This window comes from Chelonia mydas, chromosome 3, assembly GCF_015237465.2.
Source record: "Chelonia mydas isolate rCheMyd1 chromosome 3, rCheMyd1.pri.v2, whole genome shotgun sequence".
In the NCBI taxonomy this organism is placed as follows: domain Eukaryota; kingdom Metazoa; phylum Chordata; order Testudines; family Cheloniidae; genus Chelonia; species Chelonia mydas.
The window spans coordinates 117,950,497-117,972,432 of NC_057851.1; the positions used below are offsets into that span (position 1 = coordinate 117,950,497).

Here is a 21,936-nt window from a genome sequence, read left to right on the forward strand (position 1 = left end):
AAAGAGGTGCTCGGGCTCAAGCAACCTTTTTTTTAAACTTTCATAACTGACGCGTCAGGCCAGATGCCAGAGGTGCCAGGGCTATGAACTGCCAAACCTGGCACAAATTAAGCATTGTAGAGATGACTTCCCAAGTCACACTGCATAAAAATAAGAATTACTATTCCTGGATGCAGTGTGATTATCGCTAGCCAGTTAACAACAGGCCTTGTCAATTACAAAATATACCCTAGTGCATGCAATCAAATCAAGGTATAGAGATCTTAATAATAAAATACCCCATTAAGATGATACAATTTGAACGTGCTAGGCTGCATTACACTACTGCAATCCAAACTTCAGTGCAGCCAGTTTCATGTACATTTTGGTTCTCCAGAGCCCTGGGAGACAATGGATCTTAAACAATTAACCTTTTGCTCTCTTATCTTAAACGTTCTCTTCTCCTCTTTCCTTTCCTCACACTTTCTGCTCCTCTGTGCCTTTTCGCTCTTTCTATTCTCTACATTTACTCAGTTTTATCAGCCCCACATACTTTTTATGTAATGACCCCCAGAGATGATTGAATGCTCTCATGTGTTTCCTCCAAGTGATGATAAAGTAGGAAACCCATGCTCCCTGGATCTACATGGATTGATAACAGTAACACTTCTTTTCAGATGCCTACAATCCAGCCATAAAGCAAGCAAACAAACAAAAACAAAAAATCCCTTGATTCAGACTTGGAACATGAAGTTCTTAGCCCTGGAATTTATTTTCTTCCAATAACACAGTTCTTAATTAAAGTGCCAGATGCTCAACAAGTATAAATCAACAATCTATACCAGCTAAGGATCAGGTCCAAAATCTTTTTACTCATTTATATTATATTCAAGTGCAGAAAGTACAATAAGAAGCACAAAAGTCCACTCATTTCAACTGCTTTATTCTTCTTCTGTAATTTAAGTGAGTTGTGCAAATCTTTACATAGCCTGTGACCGGCCTTTTGGTGTTTAATAAAAACAAACCAAAACAGTTTAAAGCAGGTGAGATAATAAGGATGTTCAGATTTTGAGGTGTGGCAAATACCTGGTGCACTCCTATTAACATGCACTCACCAAAATGAATGCAGGTGCCTTGATAGTTTATGCAGGGAACACTTTTTCATAATTACACCCAAATTCTAATAAATCTCCAGAGAACCACCATCATGATAATAAGCCCCAAGAAGCTGCCCCAATATCATGCCAAAAATATTGCGGTAGGCAAAACAAAAGAAACAAAATCTCAGGAATCTCACTCATATAACACCGTTACTCCGATTTGCAGCCACCACAGCAAAAACATTCAGCGTTAAGGCTGAAACTGCATCTTTCACTAATCCTGTAATAGCTGCATATGATATGAATCTGTAAGGAATATATTGAGTGATATTTCATAACATATGTTTCAAATATACAGGCACAACTAGGATGTCTCAGTCTGCAGTTTTTACTAAGATTCTGGGTCAGAGTCAGGGCCCCAGCTGATAATCTGTCAGGGAAGAAGACTGCAAAGGCAGAAAATTGCCACAGCCTCCCTTCCACTAAGGGAGGTGTAAAGAGCCAGAATTTCCCCCAAATTTGATTGTGCTAACTGAGAAAGGGCAGCTCTGATTCAGTGCATACCCACATTGCTGCTTTTGCCAGTGAGATTTATGGAGCCCTGATCATAACCAAAAGAACTGAAACCCAAGGAGAGTTGCTGGTGGTAACGTTGCCTGCCTTATATACCAGTAGGATGCCCTGGTGCAGGGAGATATAATTTACCCCTCCTGTGCCAGCACTCGTGAGTCTGGCCATCTGAATTTCTCCTGCCTTTGTGGGTTTAACACTCTTAAGATTACCTGAGCTCAATTTTTGGTGTGCTCTGATATATAAGGAAATAAACAAACAAATAGTAGGCCTGATTCTGAACTCCTTGATCCAGAAGCCAATGGGAGTTAAGCCTAAGCAAAGAGTTCAGGATTTGACCCAGACAACAATCAAGTGGTTGGCTGTTCTTAGCACTACTGAACTATTAGTCAAACCAGTGGTCTCCCATGCAGGTCCTGTTCCACTCTAAACCACAGTTCCAGCACCACTCAAATCTGCATTGAGCTCGAGGACATTTCATGTGCATGCATCCACCTGCAAAAAAGCAAAGAAGACAGAATTGTCTTTGGGCCTTAGCAAACAATGTAAGGAGAATGTGTATAAGCCGGTTAACCAGTGGTCATTGAAATTCATTTCTAAGTACTAGATTATGCCCATTAAGCTCATCTATAGAGTAAGGGGTGGTGCAGAACTGCTGAATCCCTTCCTGGAGCTCTCCAATACCTGTCACTGTATCCCTTTACTGGACGTGGCTTGCTCCTCGCTGCTAGCTGATCATACTCCACAGGTTGGAGGAGTAAGGATTGCAGCTCTGCCTGACCCTTAAAGAGACTGTGCAAGGTATTGAGAAGGATTCTTGTACCCTCCTCAACTAATCATGTAAGGACTAAGTGATACTGTATCTGGTCCTTAGAAATAGCTCACAACTAGATGAAGAGCTGATAAGAGTGGATCAAAATTCAGTTCTTAACTGGAGTTTGGATTTAACAGCTGTGAAATTGCAAACAGAATACATCCAGATATACAGATTTTAGTGATGGATTGATATTTATCTCAAAATGGCACTAGCAGTTAAAGTTGAATGGCCTTCTTTACATCTGGAGGATTCTTTTAATCACATTGGTATGTTTCCTATTTTTTTTGTTAAGTGTTTTGCATTTCCCTGTACTTTGAGTAACTTAATCTCCATGCCCCTGCCTGCAATCACTTTTTTTTTAAAAAATGGCTATACATTAAGAGTAGCCAATGGTCATTAGAGCAATGCATGTCAAATGGTAACTATGTCAACTATAAAATGAAATCTCCTGTCTAACTCAAGCCTAAATGTACAATATAAACAAATGCTGAAAATAAAAGTCCTGACAATATATCATGATCTCGTTCTTACACTGGATTTGTACATAGATTAAACTCCAGATGGCTAATATAATCTCTTGTAAACACAGAAAAGCCAAAATTTGGTATTTAGATGCCTATTGTGTAGATAAGGTATATTACCCTTACTGATGTGACACATTTTAGGACAAATTGGGTATTTAGGATGTCTACAGAGAACTGGATATTTCTATCCTTGTTTATATTTAACAGCAAAAAATTTACTAGTATTATTCTTTCAAGACAACCTACAGTTCTACAGGATAACCACGTTCACGACCACCTGTGAGTAGAGTTGTGCAAAGAATGAACATTTTATTATGTGGAAGATTCAAGATTCTAAATCTTGTTTCATGCCGATTCAAAATGAAACCCAAACATTGTGAAATTCTCTGCAAAAGAAAATTCCAGAAAAACATTAATTTTGGACTGATCGAAACATTTTGTTCAAATAAAATCAAAACAATTCATTTTTGACTTTCTTATTTTATAATACACAACCAAATAATAAAATCTGAAATGAAAAGTCAAAAAGAAAATAAAAGAAAATCAAAACCTTTTGTTCTGACAATGTCAACATGGATTTAATCTGTAAGTGGTAGCTTGGATTCTTTTCCCCCAGAAAAGAAATTGCAGAGAAATTGATAGGATTTCTCGAAGTGTTTTTGATTTCAACCAAAGTGCATTTTTTAAAGGAAAGCTGTTCCATCAAACTTTTACTGACCAGCTCTAACAGTGAGGTTTACACTTGCCAGGTTTGTATATCCTGCGTGTGGTGGTTTCCTGATTTCAACACACTGCTGTCTAAGGTTGTGTGTGTAAGTACTATGGGGAGGGATAAACACTGAACAGAGATAATGGACAAAATTTAAAGGGGAGACTAAAGACTCATGGCTTGATTTAAATAAACTGACAATCTGAAATCACTGCTGCGGAAAGAAAGAAGACAGCTGAAAGTGTAGACAAGTGAGAGTTGACAGTGCCTAGAAGAACATACACTATTTTGATTTTTTTTTCAGTGTCTGATGCTATTCTATTTATATTAGGGTTTCTTATCATGGACATCACTGTAGTACCTAAGCACTTTTGAGAAACAGTATTTTAGACCTGTATAATAAGGTTCCTAATGGACTCCAGGGAGTCTTCTGCTCTTCCTCAGTCTGAGCTCCAGGAGTTGCTGCTTGCGGTGTGTGTCTATCCTCGACGAGTGTTTTATATATATAATGCTATAAATCATCCCAGTTATGGTGGGAAAGCTTTATTAAATAGGAGAGTCTTACAGCACACCTTGAAGATGATCTGGCCCCTCTAATCTAGACTAATCTCCTCTGGAAGCTCATTCCATTGCAGAACCCCTTTGACTCAAAATGCTTTTGTGATTTTGTCTAATTAAAATATAACTATGCAAATCATTATTGCTACCACTGTTATATAATACATAGCCAGAGAGGGTTAAACAGCTTGCAGGCTGAATGACCCAAAGCCAACCTTTAAATTCATGTTAGAAAGTTATGCAAATGGTAATTAGGGTCATTCAATGTTAGATTGGCTAGAACTTTGAAATGCAAACCTATATTGTTAGAAATTAGAAGTGATACTAATTGTCTGTGTGTACTCATAAACGTTAGCCATATAAACAGACAGTTCCTGTCTGCCACTATAACTATTAATTCAGAGATCAAAAGGGAGTATTAACATTTAGATGAATCTTGGGTGAAATAATGTCATTGTCTATATGCCTCTTTGTGATAGACTGCCTAATGGATAAATTGCCCTATGTTAATTTGTGTAATTAGTTACCGGTGGTGCTTAGGAAGCAGAAGGTTACATCAAAAGCCTGTTGTTTACCCAGGACTGTATGGCTGCTAGAAAACTGTACAAAAGACCCTTGGATCCTGATCCTGTCATCTTAGATATGCTTAAACTTCATCTGTGGAAGTTTGAGTTGCAAGATTGAGATCCTAGTTAAGCTGGAATACCCTGAATATGATATTGGACATTGGACTATAACCTATGGACTAAATTCTAAAAGAACTCTTTGCAACTACAAAGCTCACCATATCTGCTATGAATCTGAACCTCAAGAATTGAACTCATGTCTGTATGTATATTGATCTTTTAACCATACTCTCTCTCTTTTCTTTTTTAATAAATTTTAGTTTCGTTAATAAGAATTGGCTGTAAGCGTGTATTTGGGTAAGATCTGGAATATTCATTAACCAGGAAGGTAATGTGTCCAATCCTTGGGATTGGTAGAACCTTTTCTTTTATATGATGAATAAGATTTTCATTAATCCTCATCATATCTCATTTGGGTGACTAGGTGTAGGCCTGAGGCTGGGTTACTTTAAGGGAACTGTGTTGTTGACTTCTGAGTAACCAGTGAGGTATAACAGAAGCTGTTTTGTGCTGGCTTGGTAAATCTAAGTATTGGAATATCCACTAGTTTGCGGGATTGCTTGACCCATGCTTTGCAGTTCACCCTAATTGAGTGACCTCAGCTGGCTCCCCTGGGATCCTGGTTACAGTTTTATTTCCCAGCTCATAAGCATTTGATCCTGTCCCATTGTCCCAGAGGACTGCATCTGTTTTGACAGGTTGTGGATTGAACTGATGGAGCTGGATCTTGATCTGTTGATGGCTCTGCAGATAAAAACCAAGGCCTTCAACTGACAACGGAAGTGGGGCTGGAACAAATGGAGGGATTTGAGCAGAGGGATGATGTGATCACAGCAGCCAGTCCTGCTGAGGAGGTATCAGATTTAAAAAAAAATTTTTTTTTCAAAGAATTAGACAGATTATTCCATTTTGTAGGAAGACTGATAGCGAGGCACTGATCATTTCTGTTAGCAGTGCACACTGTCGTTTTCTGGCTTTCACCAGCCAGTAGGGAAACATCCAATTTGTAGGTGGTAGTTGGGATATTTCTCATTCATATAGCGTAGAGAAATGTAAGAAATTTCTTCTTGCCAAAATGGTTACATTTTCCAGCAAAGTAATTTGAAGCGGAACAAAATACAGTGCAGAGCTCTGCTGGGATATCACTTTATATTTTTACATCAATGATTCCTTACATTGACACGGGATAAAACAGAATGTGTTAAATAAGGCTGTACTGTTAAAGGGTGCATTAGCAGCCTTTTGATTTTGTACCAAGAAAAACTTGACCAAAATATAAATCTGTAGATTATGGGTCACATGACACTGGGAACAATGGTCAGGGTTGCAAGCAGTCAGCAAATACCAGCACAGAAGCTGGAACGTACTGTACCCATTATCAGAGGATAAAGCAAGCACAGCACCTTTTTATACTTCAGTTCCACTACATCTAAGAATTCCTAACTTGCTACTATTGCTTGGGGATTTTGCATTCTGACACATCCCTTGTCCTTGACCTGGGTTGGGTTACAAACAAGGGAAAGTCTTGTCCTGTTCATAGCCAGTTTGTGGAACAATTCTCTTTACAGTAGTGCACAGAAAAAAATAGGAGGGTTTATTCTCTTCTTGATCTGAGTGGTGTATGCAAGCAATGTCCATGACCATTCGTGGGAGTAATAGAAATATGTTCTTCATGCATCTAGCAGAGAAAAGAACAGGTAGTTTTCTGTAGATTAAAACAGAGATTCTGTTGCACACAGTGGCGATGAGAAGGTCATGACCTCAGCACTGCTCCCAGTGTGGCCAGTGGCTTTATGGTGATGATTTCTATCTTTTCTACACCTATTTAAGAGCTGTATTTTTAAGACTAATTTTTAAGGTTCTCAGTAATTAAATCCTCTTCTACCTCTTTGTCCTCTTCCTCCTACAGGCCCACTTGCTAACAACACTCCAAGTCCTATCCCCCTTTCTCACTCTTGATTTCGTGCTTTCATTCCTGACACTCTTTGTGCTTGGATAAGTCTCCCACTTTCCATCTGACAAGTGTCCTATGTATTGCTTCTTCAAATCCCCTTCTTCCTACTTCCTTTCTAATAATCTCTCCACTCCTTTTTCTATCTGAAGCGTTAGCTTCTTGGGGTCGGCAGCATGTCTTACTCTGTGACTGTAAAGCCCTGTGTGAATAACTGGTGTAATCAATTAGCAGCAGCAGTAGTAATTACTATTCATATTGTTGCTCCTTTTTTGAGCCAAGCAGCTCAGCAAAGTTCAGTGTTCTGGGGATGTTCCTGCTGGAAGCAGAAATTGATGGAGTCTGGTACTTTCTTTGATGCAATCTTGCTTATTTAAAAGTAATGCGTGTCTGAGTGCAGAGGTCACCAAGAACCAAAAAAGCAGTTTCTTAGCTTACAACCTCAAGCCTCTGCAGCCAACACTAGACTCAAATTTCTCACTTTAGCTTTTTCCAGGGTCACACTGTGCTTACTGGTCATTGTTTGGCTTTCTTCCTGTTTATCTTTGCCGCCTGCCTTCTCTGTTCTTGTCTATTTTCTATTTCTGGGTTCTGCCTGCCTTCCTCCCTCCTGCCCAAAACAAAACCCCCCCAATACTCAGCAAAAATGCTCGCAGCCACACAATCCAAAACTCCTGGGTGGACTTTATCAGGCCTTGCTGTAGGAGCCATGTGGGTCCAATTACCCCCAGCAGGTGCTGCAGAGGGGTGTCTTGCTAGTGGGGAACACTCAACCTTTCAGCTGAGGCCTCTTGGCCCTTTCTTCTGCTCTCAAGGTCCCAGAGAAAACAACAAAACAGCCCACAGTCAGCAAACAATGTTAAGTGAAGGTATGAAGGAAAAGAAAGGAAAAATACCCTGTAGGTAGTTCCCATCAGGATCAGGGCCTCTCTTACATCTCAGGGCCCTGGGAGTATCACAGTCACTTCAGAGTTCACTGGGTGTCCAGTGCAAGTTTCAGTCTTTTCCCCCTTTGGGGCTGGAAAACGTGATGGGGCAAGGCCAGATGGTTATGGAAAAGTAGTGGGAGATAGATATATTAGCTCCAGGCTAAACAAATCCCTGGTACCAGGTTAAGTGAAATGGAAGCTGCTCCAAGTCAATTAAGACACCTGGGGCCAATTAAGAACTTTCCAGAAGGCAGGGAGAATGCTAGGTTGATTGGGACACCTGAAGCCAATCAGGGCCTGGCTGAAACTAGTTAAAAGCCTCCCAGTCAGTCAGGTGGGTGGGCATGTCAGGAGCTGTGGGAGGAAGTTGCACTGTTGGAGAGGCTGAGTAGTACACACCATATCAGGCACAAGGAATGAGGCCCTGAGGTAAGGGTGATGTGGAGCTTGAGGAAGTGAGGGCTGCTGTGGGGGAAGTAGCCCAGGGAACTGTACATGTCATGTTTCTAAAAGGTCAGCTACCATAGCTGATACTATTAGGGTCCCTGGGCTGGAGCCTGGAGTAGAGGGTGGGCCCGGGCTCCCCCCCCACCTTTGCCCCCTGATTAATCACTGAGACTGGGAGACAACAGAGACTGTGCAAGGAAGGATAACTTCTCCTCATCTCCCTTGCTGGCTTATGATGAAAATGGCTCAGTAGACTGTGACCCTTGTCTCTAGAGAGAGAAGGGTTACATGGAGGGTCACAGTGAGCCTCTGAGGCTGGCGAAATCCACCAGAAAACGCGGGACCCATGGAGGCAAGGACAGAGCTCTGTCACAAAAAGCTCAACGGCCGGTTCCCTTCCTTAACTATCTCACAATTATTTTTGTAAGTGAAAGGTGTATTCACACATCAATTTCAATGAGGTTTTGTATTAACCTACAACAAGGTTTATCACAGCTCATAACACTATGTCATCATTCAGTTAGGTTGTGGTAAATACCTCAGTATAGTTTGTAACACAAACATTATGAGCAAGAATAGTAACTCTGGAGTAATTCACATTAATTCTTTATGTTACATCCTGGTCTTGTGTACAGTGGTAAATAATACATGTCTGTTCATTCCTCCCTGTGCCCACTCAACTCACACTAGTGTCAATGTTTGCTTCTCTTCACACATGCCCAGACTAGTGATTTGCTTAGGGAACTGGCTGTTACCACTCGATTCTTCCACTGACTCACTGTTTGATTTTGGGCAGCCCACTTAAGGCACTCTGAGCCTCATTTCCCCTGTCTATAAAACAGATAATTCCTGCCTACCTAGTCACAAGAGTCTTCTGAGGCTTAATCAATGGTTTTAAAGCACTTTGTGATCCTTGCATGGAAGGTGCTATTCTAAGTGATTCAGAAACCGTATTATAGGGAAGACTAGGCTCCCTTTGTGCCTCTCTCTCTCTAGGTAAGTACAAAATCATACACATGGCTATATATACATTAATATTTGGACTGTAAAATTAATTTTAAAAAGGGAGGTTACTGCAAGTGTTAGTTACTCTCCAATAAACTCACCATTTTTTTCTATTGGTACATGGCAACTAGGACATGGTTTGGTTGTTTTCTTGATTGTTTCTCTGGATGCCTCCTCCCACCGTGCTTGCATGGCTGTATGCGCATCAATCTTATATCCCTGCAAAGAGAGAAGCAACTGTGAGTACAATATAGCCAAGTTCCTCTGTGAATCAAGATCTGAAGCATGGTTGTGGCTATTTACTAGAGTAATACAGACAGGAGGGTCTGAAAGTTCATTAAAACTGAAGTCTGCTGGAATTCTGCCCCTGCTGCCTCGTAATTTAACCCATTTTGGTATGACAGAGAAAAATATTAAGATGGTGGAAAACTGCTGAGTCATGTACAGTACAGTTGGAGGATGGAGAGAGCTCAGTCCCTATGCAGGAAACTATTTGCCTCTGCTTTGCAACATGAAGCATGTTCCTTTGTTTTTGAGTTCTGGATTTTATTCAAATACATTATATTTCTGGTTATGTGCACAAGCTATGCTAATAAAGATTAGAGAACAGGTACAAGAATACTGGAGAGGAAATAATAAGAAACCGATGAATAACAAAGAAAGAAAACATCCCCTCAAATAGTACAATGTTGATAGCAAGAGTCACCATGGAGCATGCATTAAAAGTGACTCCCGTGTTTGTCCTATTTCTGATTGATATAAAATTACTTAATCTACACAGGTGCCATACTTGAGAATGCCTTAGCAATTTCTGACCTTAAATGATAATATAAGGACAAAAGGGATGATAATTAAATAATCATTAAATAATTTCTATAGTTCAAGGTTTGGAAAATAGATCGCTGATTTCCTTTGAAATATTACGGTGTAAAAACATTAAATCATGTACAGTTTCTGGCTTAAGTGAAGCATGATTCTCATCAATTGTGTAACTAGAGACTGAGAAGGCTCTCTCGGAGGGCGCACTGGATGCGGGGATGGAATGCACAAACCGTGCAACTCGACTGAGCAGGGGAATGTTGTACTTGTGTTGTCTCCACTACTCCAGCAGTTGCACATTCTTTGTCAGCTTCAGGGTGATATGGTTAGACTCGTCGTCATTGTCAATTCCACACTCGCTATCCAAATTCTCAAACTCTGTATATGACCATTTTGTCTCCGCTGGTGATGGTGTCTGTGTACCTGACGAAACCAGCGTAAGATTGTTTGAGACAAAATTGCAATGAGACAAGCTTTTTGGTCTCTTGATCAACTTCCTGTCTCTCCTCTCCAGTGAAAACTTTCATCCCCTACATTCGTGGGCGCAGGAAAACTGCTACTCTGTGCATAGGCTTGATTTCAAACTTTTTCATGAGACATTGCAAGGCTTTGGATTTGAGCTGACTTAGACTATCTTCATCAGTGGTAGAAGGATGGAAAAGCTTTTTCATCCTTTCGTGGCGAGTGGACTATGATGATTGCTCTAGTGCATCTGATGCTAAGTCTGTTAAGATGCTCAAGGTGTTGTGATCAAAGCTATCAATGAGCTGCGTATCCTCCTTTTCTGTCAAAATTTCATATACTCTGTCTCACTGCTCCTCGATTGTTTTAAAAGTGAGTAGTTTGCTGTTCCATTATGTTTCTACATTTCTTTTCAGAGACTTCTGCAGTCTGCTTTGAAGTCCAAATCTCCCGATGTAAGTAATGAGATATCAGCTTGTGTGGATAAGTTTGGTTATTGCTTCTTCTTTCTGGTTTCCCGGTTTGGTAGTGTGCTCAAGCACGGTATTTATAATGTGCACCGAGCAGCTTATGCACACATAGGACTTGAAAGTTGCAACCATGTTTGCTCCCTGGTCAGTAACGAAAACCATCTGGTTGGTAATGCTGCGTATAGCAAATCTTCTGAGTGTCTGAATAACAGCCGATCAAATGTTCTCTGCAGTTTTTGGTTTCCCGCTGTCAAACAGAGTCACACAAAGCGCCCACTCCACCGAACTGTTGTGGCTCTATCTAATGAACAGTTACTCCCAAACATGCAACATTTCTGTAATCATCCATCCACAAATTGAGGCACAACACCCAATGTGCCAAGAATGTTTTTCAGCTCCATGGAGATTTGTTGTCTTTCTTCCTTCTGCCACAAGCGCAGCATGCCGGGCTACAGTTGTGGAATGTGGTATTAGCGCACCTGCATCCATCTGACCATATTTGGCACCCACGTTAATCAAACATGAAGCATATGCAAGGAAGCCCTTGCCTGTTGAATGGTGATTTGCTACCTCTCAGACTCCATGGACTTTCAGAATGCTCAGTAATTCAAAAGGGGGTTGCTGGTTCCCAGCACAGATGCACAGAAGATGTGCAAAGAACAATGCAGAATAGACAGGAATGGCGGAGCTTTGTTTGTGCCCTAAGCAACATCTTACAGGAAGGAGTCAGATACAACGCACTTCTAAAATGACTGCTATACAACTGTACATTAGCAGCTTCTCAGAAACAAACAAGTAGTGATTGTAAATAGTGAAGAAAATGTTATATTAGTCCTGCATCTGCCTACTCTTTAAAGTAGAATGACCTAGGACAGCAGTCTGAACTGCCTCTGTGAGCGGAAAGGACCATTTGTTTGAGCACAGAACTAGAAACTAGGAACACCTGAGTCCTAATCTGGCTCTCATACTGACTCCCTTAGTACGTAAAGGAAAGTCACATAACCTCTCTGCATCCATTTGCTGACCTGTAAAATGAGAATGACAATAACTTCACAGGGTATAGTGAGAGTTAATTACCTACTGACTGTAGAGACAATTAAAGATGAAAAACACAGCATAAGTAAGTACTATTATTGCGTGTGTAGACTAATATCTGCAAGAGAGAAACGCGTGTAATTTTTGGATTCAATCCAGCAAAACTTGAATGGCAATGTTTTACCTAACTGAGCTAATCAAAACTATATGAATCAATGCTTGGAAGTGTCCTTTTCCCACATCTGCTTTCTTTGTTGTGGCCTCATAATACCAGGCGCTGAGCCAAAATCTCATATGCCAAATTGTTAACTTGATTTGTATCACTTGTGTTTGATCTTGATTTTGAAAACAAATTTGAATTTGGGAGAGGATCAGTTTACAAGTAATTAAAAAGCTTAATAACTTTCAAGTCTGAATATGTATACCATTCAATGGGACAGACCAAACTGACTTTTTAAAAGACTGAATGATTACACTGGTGTTTTTCCACTGCAAAGAGTCTATTATGAAACAGATGCAAGAGAATAATAATTTCAGTCTATTAGAGCTTTAGACACCCTCCCTACCCTTCTCTGACTGCAAAGTTAAAAACCACTTCTTACAGGAAATAAATGTGAAGAAATGGCGCATAGTGGCCCTGTTCTTCCTGAATCAGTAAAGAGGTCATATCATCCGGATGAGTCAGCCTCAGCCTAGAATACATACTGTATATATTTTCATCTAGTTTATTCCACAAGAGGAACAATAGAAAAATAAAGACAGTTTCTATGGCATTGGGGATATCTGTAAAATACCAAGGACTGACTCCATCTTTTCTAAGTGGCCCAGCAGAGAATAAGAAGCATTTTTTACAATGTAAACAAGCAGATAGAATATGATGTCTGGAATACTACTGAGTGGAAAAGGACCTGAGAACTCCCCGTGTGATGCTGTAGCCAAAAGGGCTAATGCAACCCTTAGACGTATAAACAGGGGAGCCAGGCAAAATGTCAATGGAATGTGAAGAGTGACTTTTGTTGCTGCAAAATAACCTTCAGAAATTGCTTCATATTTTTACCGAACCCTGTGGAAGCCCTACAGAGCATCTACAGTCATGGCTTAGGAGTTACCAGTGTACTGCAGAACACTGTGGCCAAAAGGAAAATTATCCTAATAGAAGATCTGATTGCTTTGAGATTTACTGGACAGGAAGGGGCAGGGAAAGGAGTCAAGATGGTAGCAAAATAGGTCTGAAAGAAGCAGTTCACTGATAGAAGTAGAGGTGAGGGAAAAGAAGTGAGCTTTTTGTTTCTGTTTTATATCATTAAAACTCCCTGTGGTATTGCAGTCTCATGTACTATAAAACTATTGAGGGCTTCTGAAGACAATATAAGTACATAATACTGTGAAATAGCCTGATAAAACACACAGTGGAGTTAACATTTCTGCTAGTCTGTGACTTATTTGTCTCCATCCCAACAGCATTCTTACATACATTTGATTTGTCCATTATCACATACTCTGGTCTTTTAATTTCAGTTTGTGTGACCAGGCTGAGCCAAAAGAGAGAAAAATCATAAAGAATACTGCAAAATTACTGGATTTTCCTTCCTCCTCCTTCTCTAGGACCATCCATTGCCAACAGATGGATGCCCATTTTTATCAGTTTCAAAATTGACTTCAGTGGTACTAGTGCACAGCAGAAAAGCTCTGAAGAAGTTCCTTGCCTTATGGGTCTTTGAAATGGTGTTAAATGCTGCAAGTTCCTGACACTCATATAGGTTTTACTGAGAAAGAGTGAGATCAAGAGAGCATGTGCACAGGCATCAAATCCCTGTTCTCCTAGTACACCCAGAAGGCATGCTTAATTAGAAAGGGATCTTTTCTGAAACAAAGAATTTGTGGGGAAAATCCAAAGCTGCTGTAAAACAGCATAGCTCCACTGAAATCAACAAAGTTCCACTGAGTTACACCAGCTGAGGATCTGACCCAGAAAGACCAAGATGCAGTATGGTACTATATGGCTAACTCCACTGGAGACAGATGCGGATGTATTTGCCCAGGACGCCCAGAGGAGCTCTGAGCCCCACCGTGAGCGGAGGTGTGGGGAAGCTTGGACTCCCCCAGTCTCCATTACACACTGCCCATGTCTAAAGTGATATTTGCAATGTTTTTCAGCATAGGAATCAAGCCAGGATCTAAGCTTGCATGAGAATGAGCCTATATGAGAGGTCAAAGTAGTGTGGAATCCAACAACATATACATGTTCCTCCTGATGATTCATGCCCCATTTGAAGATTTAAGCAAAAAGCAAATGTGCCACTTCCTTTCCTATTAATAAACCAGCTTCTTGCTCCCTCTTGCGTATTTTAATATTATAATATTTATATTACACAAGCTCCTACATGCCACATCCAGGCTGTATCCCATTGTGGTAGGTCCTGTATAAACATATCAATGGCAGTCCTTACCCTAAAGAACTAATGGCTTCTTTTGCACTGATCCACTTGTCCAGTACTACACCTGAGCTTTGTCTTCTCTTCTTCCTCATATTCCCCAGAACTAGATATCAGATCCTCAGCAGTATTTTGACATATATATTTATCACCACTATTACATGTGGAAATAGACTTAGAGACCATAATGCCTCTGTGCACTGGATATGCAATATCAAGGGCCAATATATTGACCACTAATTGACCTGGACCTCTCTTATGATTAACACTTTCATATCAGTTACCTTGCCAATCGTTAGAATGGTAAAATACTAAAATATTAACATTCATATGCAACTGACTTCTAAGAAGATGTTTCTATATATATCCCCTTCCGTTTTACTCCTCTCCATAAAGTGAGCCTCCCCTAGAATTTCTTTCTTACCACTCCATTCTCATAGTGACATCACCCCTCTTTGGCATGGAAGATAGCACCTGCTTGTGGCTGGCAGTGACATATAATTACTGCAAACTGTCACCAACACCAAGACCAGTCTCCACAATCTTACATACCAGCTGGGAATCTATAGCTAAAACAGCAGAACAGATTAGGTAGATGTTGTTCAGTGGCTATGAAGGACACCTTGGTGAGTACTATCTGTGAATTTCATGACATCTATTGGTGACTTCAAGATCTACATGCTTTTAAAAATTCTAGGCAATCAAGCGTTATAGACTAGTTTGCAGCTCCATAAGCATTAATAAAAAGAAAAGGAGTACTTGTGGCACCTTAGAGACTAACCAGTTTATTTGAGCATGAGCTTTCGTGAGCCACAAGTACTCCTTTTCTTTTTACGAATACAGACTAACACGGCTGTTACTCTGAAACCTGTCATAAGCATTAATGTTAGCCTTTCCAAGAAATGCTTTACAAAACATTTCAGTAGAATGCTTGACGACACTCACTATCTCTTGGTAACAATGATTCATGTTGTAGTAATACAACAAATTGTTTTGATCTCGCTTTCATAGAGTTACAAACAGCAGAAATTTAGCCCAAATACTTTATGCTCTCTAAAATTGCGGCTATTTGGGACCCCTACCTTTAATATTAAACATCTGTTCAATTTTTATTTTGCTTCTAATTTAGTTACTGGACTTACAGAAACTTAGAGAAGTATGGAGTATGTATGGATGAACATGGAGGACTGGATGGCTCAAGAGATTGGTAATAGAACATGAGGCTTTTCACCCAAGGCCCCTGGTGAATATTTCACCCGTGCTAACAGTATCTGAAGGCCATTAACATCTGATTGCTGATTGGGGGCACAGCTGAAATGAGTTCATAATCTAATCTTGTTCCAGTTTTTAGTGGACATACATTAAAATCACACCCAAAAAACTCCACAGTCGGACTCCATAGTACTCCACAGTACTATGTGATATCTCTAAGGTGCCACAAGTACTCCTTTTCTTTTTGCGAATACAGACTAAGACAGCTGCTACTCTGAAACCTATCAGGAAATTGAGAACTATCTTCTTGCGTCAGAGGTCAGGTCACATTTGTACTGTAGTACAAGAAAATGCTAAAAACTACATGATCTGCCACCACACATTTAGCTTTCACTCTTTTCCCAACTCTATTCAGTGTTCAGCTTTACAATCTGCCAGTGTTACTAAAAGACATGTTTGCCAGGCTCCAGAAGAATCTAGATTCCCAGAAGAACACCACCAAATAAGGGATATGCCTCACTGATAAATATAATGAACACTGTACTACCGGATTCTGCTGTAATCCACCTCCCAGTTACATCATCAACACAGGCACTTAATGATAAAATGAACTAAAAATAATAATTCTAAAATATAAGGTGATGAAATGTATGGTATAAGGGGCAGCATGAGAATTTCATTTTCTCCCACATACCTCGCATTTTAAGCAGTACTAGTGTGGTTAATTTATCTCTAGCATAGTTTACATATTAATTGGCTCATAATTTTCAATACCTAAGTGCAACACCATTGTATATGAGGATATTTTTTGATTCTTCCAGAAAACTGAATTGGCCAAAGCCTTCTTTTCTTTTCAGTTAAGATTTTTGAGACGCACAGCACTCATTCCACTGAGCAGAAATTACTCTAGCTCTTCTTCCCCTGGATCATTTAAATCATAAAGAAACCCAGATGCACTGGATTGGCAGTAGGCAGTTATTAGTCACTTGTGGACTTGCACAGATCATGACATTTTCACATGTTGAAGCTATTAAGATCTAAAAGACCAGCCGTTGCCAAGCCATTAGTAATTCATTGTGCTCTAATGGCTGGCCACTGCCTGCTTGCAACTTCCTAAAAGTGTACATATTGTCATGATGCAGAATGCAGACCTGAAAAATAGACTTAGACAGATATTTTCAAACAGCATGTGGCTATTTACACAGAGATTTTTTTCACCTTTGGTTAGTGAGGAAGAACACATCTGTCCAAAGTTTGGTGGCAATACTTATGTATATATAAATAGTCTTTATAACATGCCTTAGACTACCTCACCTGTGCTCTACCCACTAATCCATTTAACAGGACTAGTAACATTCCAAACTTCTGAACAGCTTCAAACACCTGTAATATTTTAAAAAAGGCAACTTTTTGAATGAAGTTGCCAGGGTCACATTTTCTTCTTTTCCTTAAAATTATGCTTCTCTGTGGTCCAAAACGGGAAAATTTCAGTTCTGCACCAGTAACCTGTTTAAGATGTAATATCTAATGACCAACTAGGGCTCAAAATGGGAACTCTATTCTGTTGGAAAGGGGGGATTTCCAGCTGCCCAGCACCTGCTCGTAGACCTGGAAACCCTTGAGAAATTAGAATTTAAAGCTATCTCATCCTTATCCTTCCACTGCTGGAGTCCCACTGCCATTTTCCCTCCCAAGCAAGCATCAGAGGATCTGGATATACGACCTAGATTTATGCTGATGGAAGCGGGGGGGGGGGGGGGGGGATCAGAGTGGAGTGGGGAAGAGGAGTAGGTATAGCTGGTGAGAACTGTAGAGGGGTGAGGTTAACAAGGAAGGGAAAATGGAGCCAGGGAGCAGGGAGAGAAGAGAAGGAAGAAGAGGGTTAGTGGAAGATCAACAAGATTACAAAGATGGGCAAAGTTTGAAAAATGCTTTGAAGGTACATTTTCAGTAGGTTGCCTTGCTAGGCAGCTAGAGTGCATTTCCCCACCCTGCTAAGGAGGGGGAAAAGATGGGCAGGCTTGAAAGGCAGTCAAAGGCATATGATAAAGACTAACTATAACATATACAAATAGGTATTGCCAATAAGCTCTGGACAATGTGTTCTTGCTAAGGAGAAAATCTGTGTAAAGACCCACCCACATGCTGTTTGAAAATACATTTCTAAGTCTATTTTTCAGGGCTGTATTCTGCAGCATGATGAAATATACTTTAAAAATGTTACAAACAAGCAATGGCCAGCCATTAGAGCCCAATGAATTACTAATGGCTTGGCAACTGCTGACTATGTCTGGGTGACCCCAAGGTGGTGTTGTTGGGGAATAGTGACAATAAAATATGTTTTAATGTCAGAAGACTACGGAAAAGACCCTTACTGAGAGGAGTTAGAGTAGCAGGACTCTCAAATGGGAGGGGGACTGAAGAAATGGGAGCAGTACTGCATGATTCTTGCCCTACCTCTGAAAACTTAATACCATCATTGTATTAATCTACATGGAAACAAAAGACCAAAGATAAACAATATTTCTCAAAGGATAGTACACTAGTGAATATTAATATATTAGAAAGTTAACCTTTCCCTCATAGGGTTCTGTTTGTAATAAGGAAAGTGCCAAACAGAACCAAAATGAGAAAGCAAAGATGGGTAGGTATGAATCTTCAAATTATCTTCAGTAAGCCACATTGGCTCACCATACATATTTCACTCCATATACTCCTTATACAAGTGTTTCATACGTCATACACGAGTGTTGTATTGCACAGTAGCATTGGAGAGAAAAGAAAAAGTCATAGCACTCACACTGTCAAAAAGACTATATTGCTGGACTTTTTTTTTAACTCCTTCGTTTTTCCATGATCCAGATGGGATGAAGACAATGTAAAAGATGACATACTTAATTATTTTGTTTGGGGTACAATAGCCAGCACTCCATCTCCTCTATTGCATACCGCAAAAATACAAACCAAGCATTTTGTCAGTAGTATACCACCACCTTGTGGAGAAAATGCAGTACTGCTGCTCTCTTCCTCCCTGTCTCTTAGTTCTCAAGAGAAAAAAAAGAAATGGGAACTTACGGTAACTGTGGTTTTTTGAGATGTGAGGCAGACGTGTATTCCAAGTAGGTGTGTGTGCACCCTGCGTGCTAGAGCCGGAAACTTTTCTTAGCACTACCACCAGTAGAGGGGCAGCACTCGAGCCTCATGCCTGTAGCCCCTCTCCTGGCTATATGCGGCGGCACCGCGCCTTCACACCAGATGTCCGGGGAAGACTCTGACACAGAGGGGACGGAAGGTGGGTTGTGGAATACACATCTGCATCACATCTCGAAGAACCACAGTTACAGTAAGTAACAATTTCTTCTTCTTCAAGTAGATGCAGACATGTATTCCAAGCCAGTGACTAGTGAGCAGTATCCCCATCTGAAAGTGGGGGGCAGACGCTACCTGAGTAAGACTGCCCTTCCGATATTAGCGTCCACTCGAGAAGAAGCAGTGGTCATGTAATGGTCTGTAAATGTATGTACAGATAACCATGTGGCTGCCCTACAAATGTCCAATATGGAAATGCCCATGATGTTGCCTGTGCTCTTGTTGAATGTGCCAATATCTGCTGAGGAGGCAGACCCAATGTTATCTCATACGCAGTCTTGATGCGAGACATTATCCATCTAGAGATGGTCTGTGCAGAGACTGCCTGACCCTTCATGCAGTCCACATATGATACGAACAGGTGAGGCAGAGCATGAAATTGTTCAGTCATCTTCAGATAGAAGGCTAGACAGCATCTAATGTCTAGTTCAGGGGTCCTCAAACTTCATGGCACCGTGACCCCCTTCTGGCAACAAAAATTACTACACAACCCCAGGAGGAGGGACCAAAGCCTGAGCCTGCCAGAGCCCTACTGCCTTTAATGGGAGGGCCAAAGCCCAAGCCCCACCGCCATGGGCGGGGAGAGGGAGGGGAGAGGCAAAGCTGAAGTCCAAGGCCTTCAGCCCCAGACAGGGGACCTGTAACCTGAGCCCCGCTTCCCAGGGCTGAAGCTCTCAGGCTTAGGCTTCAGCCCTGGGCAGTGGAGCTCAGGCTTTGGCTTCAGGCCCCAGCAAGTATAAGTCAGCCCTGGCGACCCCATTAAAACAGGGTCGCAACCCACTTTGGGGTCCCAACCCAGTTTGAGAACCACTGGTCTAGCATATGGTGGCACTGCTTCTTCAGGGAGGAATGCAGCTTGCCATATGGTTCAAATGAAACTGAGAGACCACCTTGGATATAAACTTTGGGTGTGGCCGAAGCATAACCTTGTCCATGAGGAACTGCATACAAGGAGGCCCAGCAACTCACACACCCTTCTGGCAGAGGTAATGACTATCAAGAATTCAGCTTTCTGAGACAAGAGGGGCAGCAGACAGGAAGCAAGGGGCTCAAATGGAGGCCCCATTAGAGCCACTAAACCCTTGCTCAAGTCCCACAAGGGGACCGGCTCTCGGACTGGAGGATGCAGGCAGAGAAATCCTTTCAGAAATCTTGACACCATGGCATTGGAAAAAAACGTTTTTCTTTGGATAGGTGGATGAAAAGCCGATTTTGCTGCCAAGCGCATTCTCAGGGTACTGAGTGCTAGGTCCAATTCCTGAAGGCGTAATAGATACTCCAAGATGTCCTAGAGTCTGGGTTCATCTGCTTTGAGCTTGGCAATGACCTGGGAAAGGACTGGGATAGGAGGCATACCGCAGAGTTGACTGCCAGCTGCAATGGAAAGTGTTGGAGAAGTAGCCCAGGTTGAGTCCCCGCATAGAGCAGAATAGGTGACACTTTCTGTTTTCCCTTGTTGCAGAGAGGTCTATCAGAGGGATGCCCATGTTGCGAACACCATCCGAAGGACCTCTGTATTCAGGGACCACTCTTAGCTCGGGGAGAAAATCCTGCTGAGATGACCCCTGAGACCTCTGGTTAGTGGACAGCTATTGGGGTGATGTCCTCTTCGTACAGAACTGCCACAATTTGATTGAGTCCAGGCAGAGTGATGTGGAGTGAGCTCCCCCTTGTTTGTTCACATAGTACACTGTGGTGGTTTTGTCCGTGAGTATGTGAACCACTGAATGCCTGATAAAGTCCCAGAAGGCATGACGTGTTGTGGATTGTCCAAAGCTCCAGCATGTTGATGTGAAGCGAGGTCTCCTCTTCCGATCACAGACCCTACACCCTCATTGAGTCCAGATGCGCTCCCCAACCCAGAAGAGATGCAGCGGAAACCACTGACTTGGTCAGAGAGGGCCGCACGATGGGGACCCCTTGTCACACTTGTGTGGGGACTCCCACCAGCTCAAGGACTCCAGGACTAATGGAAGAAAGTGTACCAACTTGTCCAGAGAATGCAGGGCAGGGAGGTAAACCATGATGAGTCACATGTGAAGAAGGTGAAAGCACAACCTGGTGAGTTGGGTGCAAGCAGACATGTGGACCAACAGGCTCACACCCAAGCAGACTGTCATGGATGGTTGTGACTGCAAACTGAGGCACAGTTGTCAGATCGCTTGGAAATGGTCGGTTGTCAGGCTTGCCTTTGACTTTGTGGAACCTAACATGGCCTCAGTGAACTCTATTTGCTGAGTGGGGGCAAAGGTCAACCGCATGGTGTTTAGGAGGAGTCCCAAATGGTCGATTAAGTGTAGCTTGGAGGAGCTGAGCACCTCCTCTCTGGATTCGCCCTGCAGCAACCAGTCATCGAGGTAGGGGGAGATATGGATTCCCTTCCCTCTGAGGTACACCAGGACCACTGCCATTCATTTGGTGAAGACCCAGGGGGCAGAAGAGAGGCTGAATGGGAGAATGGCGTACTGAAAGTGGCGATCTCCTACCATGACTTGGCAGAATGGCCACATGGAAGTAGATGTCTTGAAGGTCCAGATTAGTGAACCAGTTGTTCTGAGACAAAGCAAGGAGGCTAGCTTAGAGTGACCATGTGGAACCTCACGTGTTTGATGAACTTGTTGAGCCCATGGAGGTCGAGGATAGGCCTCATCCCAGCCTTGCATTTCAGTATCAGGAAATACCGGGAGTAGAACCCACAACCCCAGTGTTCTCACAGAACCACCTCCAACGCTCCCAATGCCAGCAGAGAGATGACCAGCCTCAGGTGCCTGCCAACCTTGGTAGCCATACTGATCTACCAGTGGCCTCCAGACTCCCTCAGGTGAACTAGAGCAGGAGGACAAGGATCCCATCTCTGAAGCAAAGGAGTCTTGGTACCTTGGAGACTTGGGAAGGGCAATTCCAGAGGGAGCCAACAGG

The 21,936-nt window shown here is 41.8% G+C and overlaps 1 protein-coding gene across 7 annotated transcripts in view; it reads right to left on the reverse strand.

Moving 5' to 3' along the window:
- Positions 1-906: 906 nt before the first annotated feature.
- The window catches only part of PRKN (parkin RBR E3 ubiquitin protein ligase), a 1,197,054-nt gene continuing 1,176,024 nt past the window's right edge, over positions 907-21,936 (reverse strand). For all 7 annotated transcript variants that reach the window (XM_043544306.1, XM_043544304.1, XM_037895119.2 and 4 more), the window contains 2 exons: positions 9,317-9,434; positions 907-2,144 (listed from right to left, as the gene is read on the reverse strand). In XM_043544306.1, the coding sequence (XP_043400241.1) occupies positions 2,035-2,144; positions 9,317-9,434 (228 nt within the window). In that variant the 3' untranslated portion in view covers positions 907-2,034. The remainder of the gene's footprint in view (positions 2,145-9,316; positions 9,435-21,936) is intronic.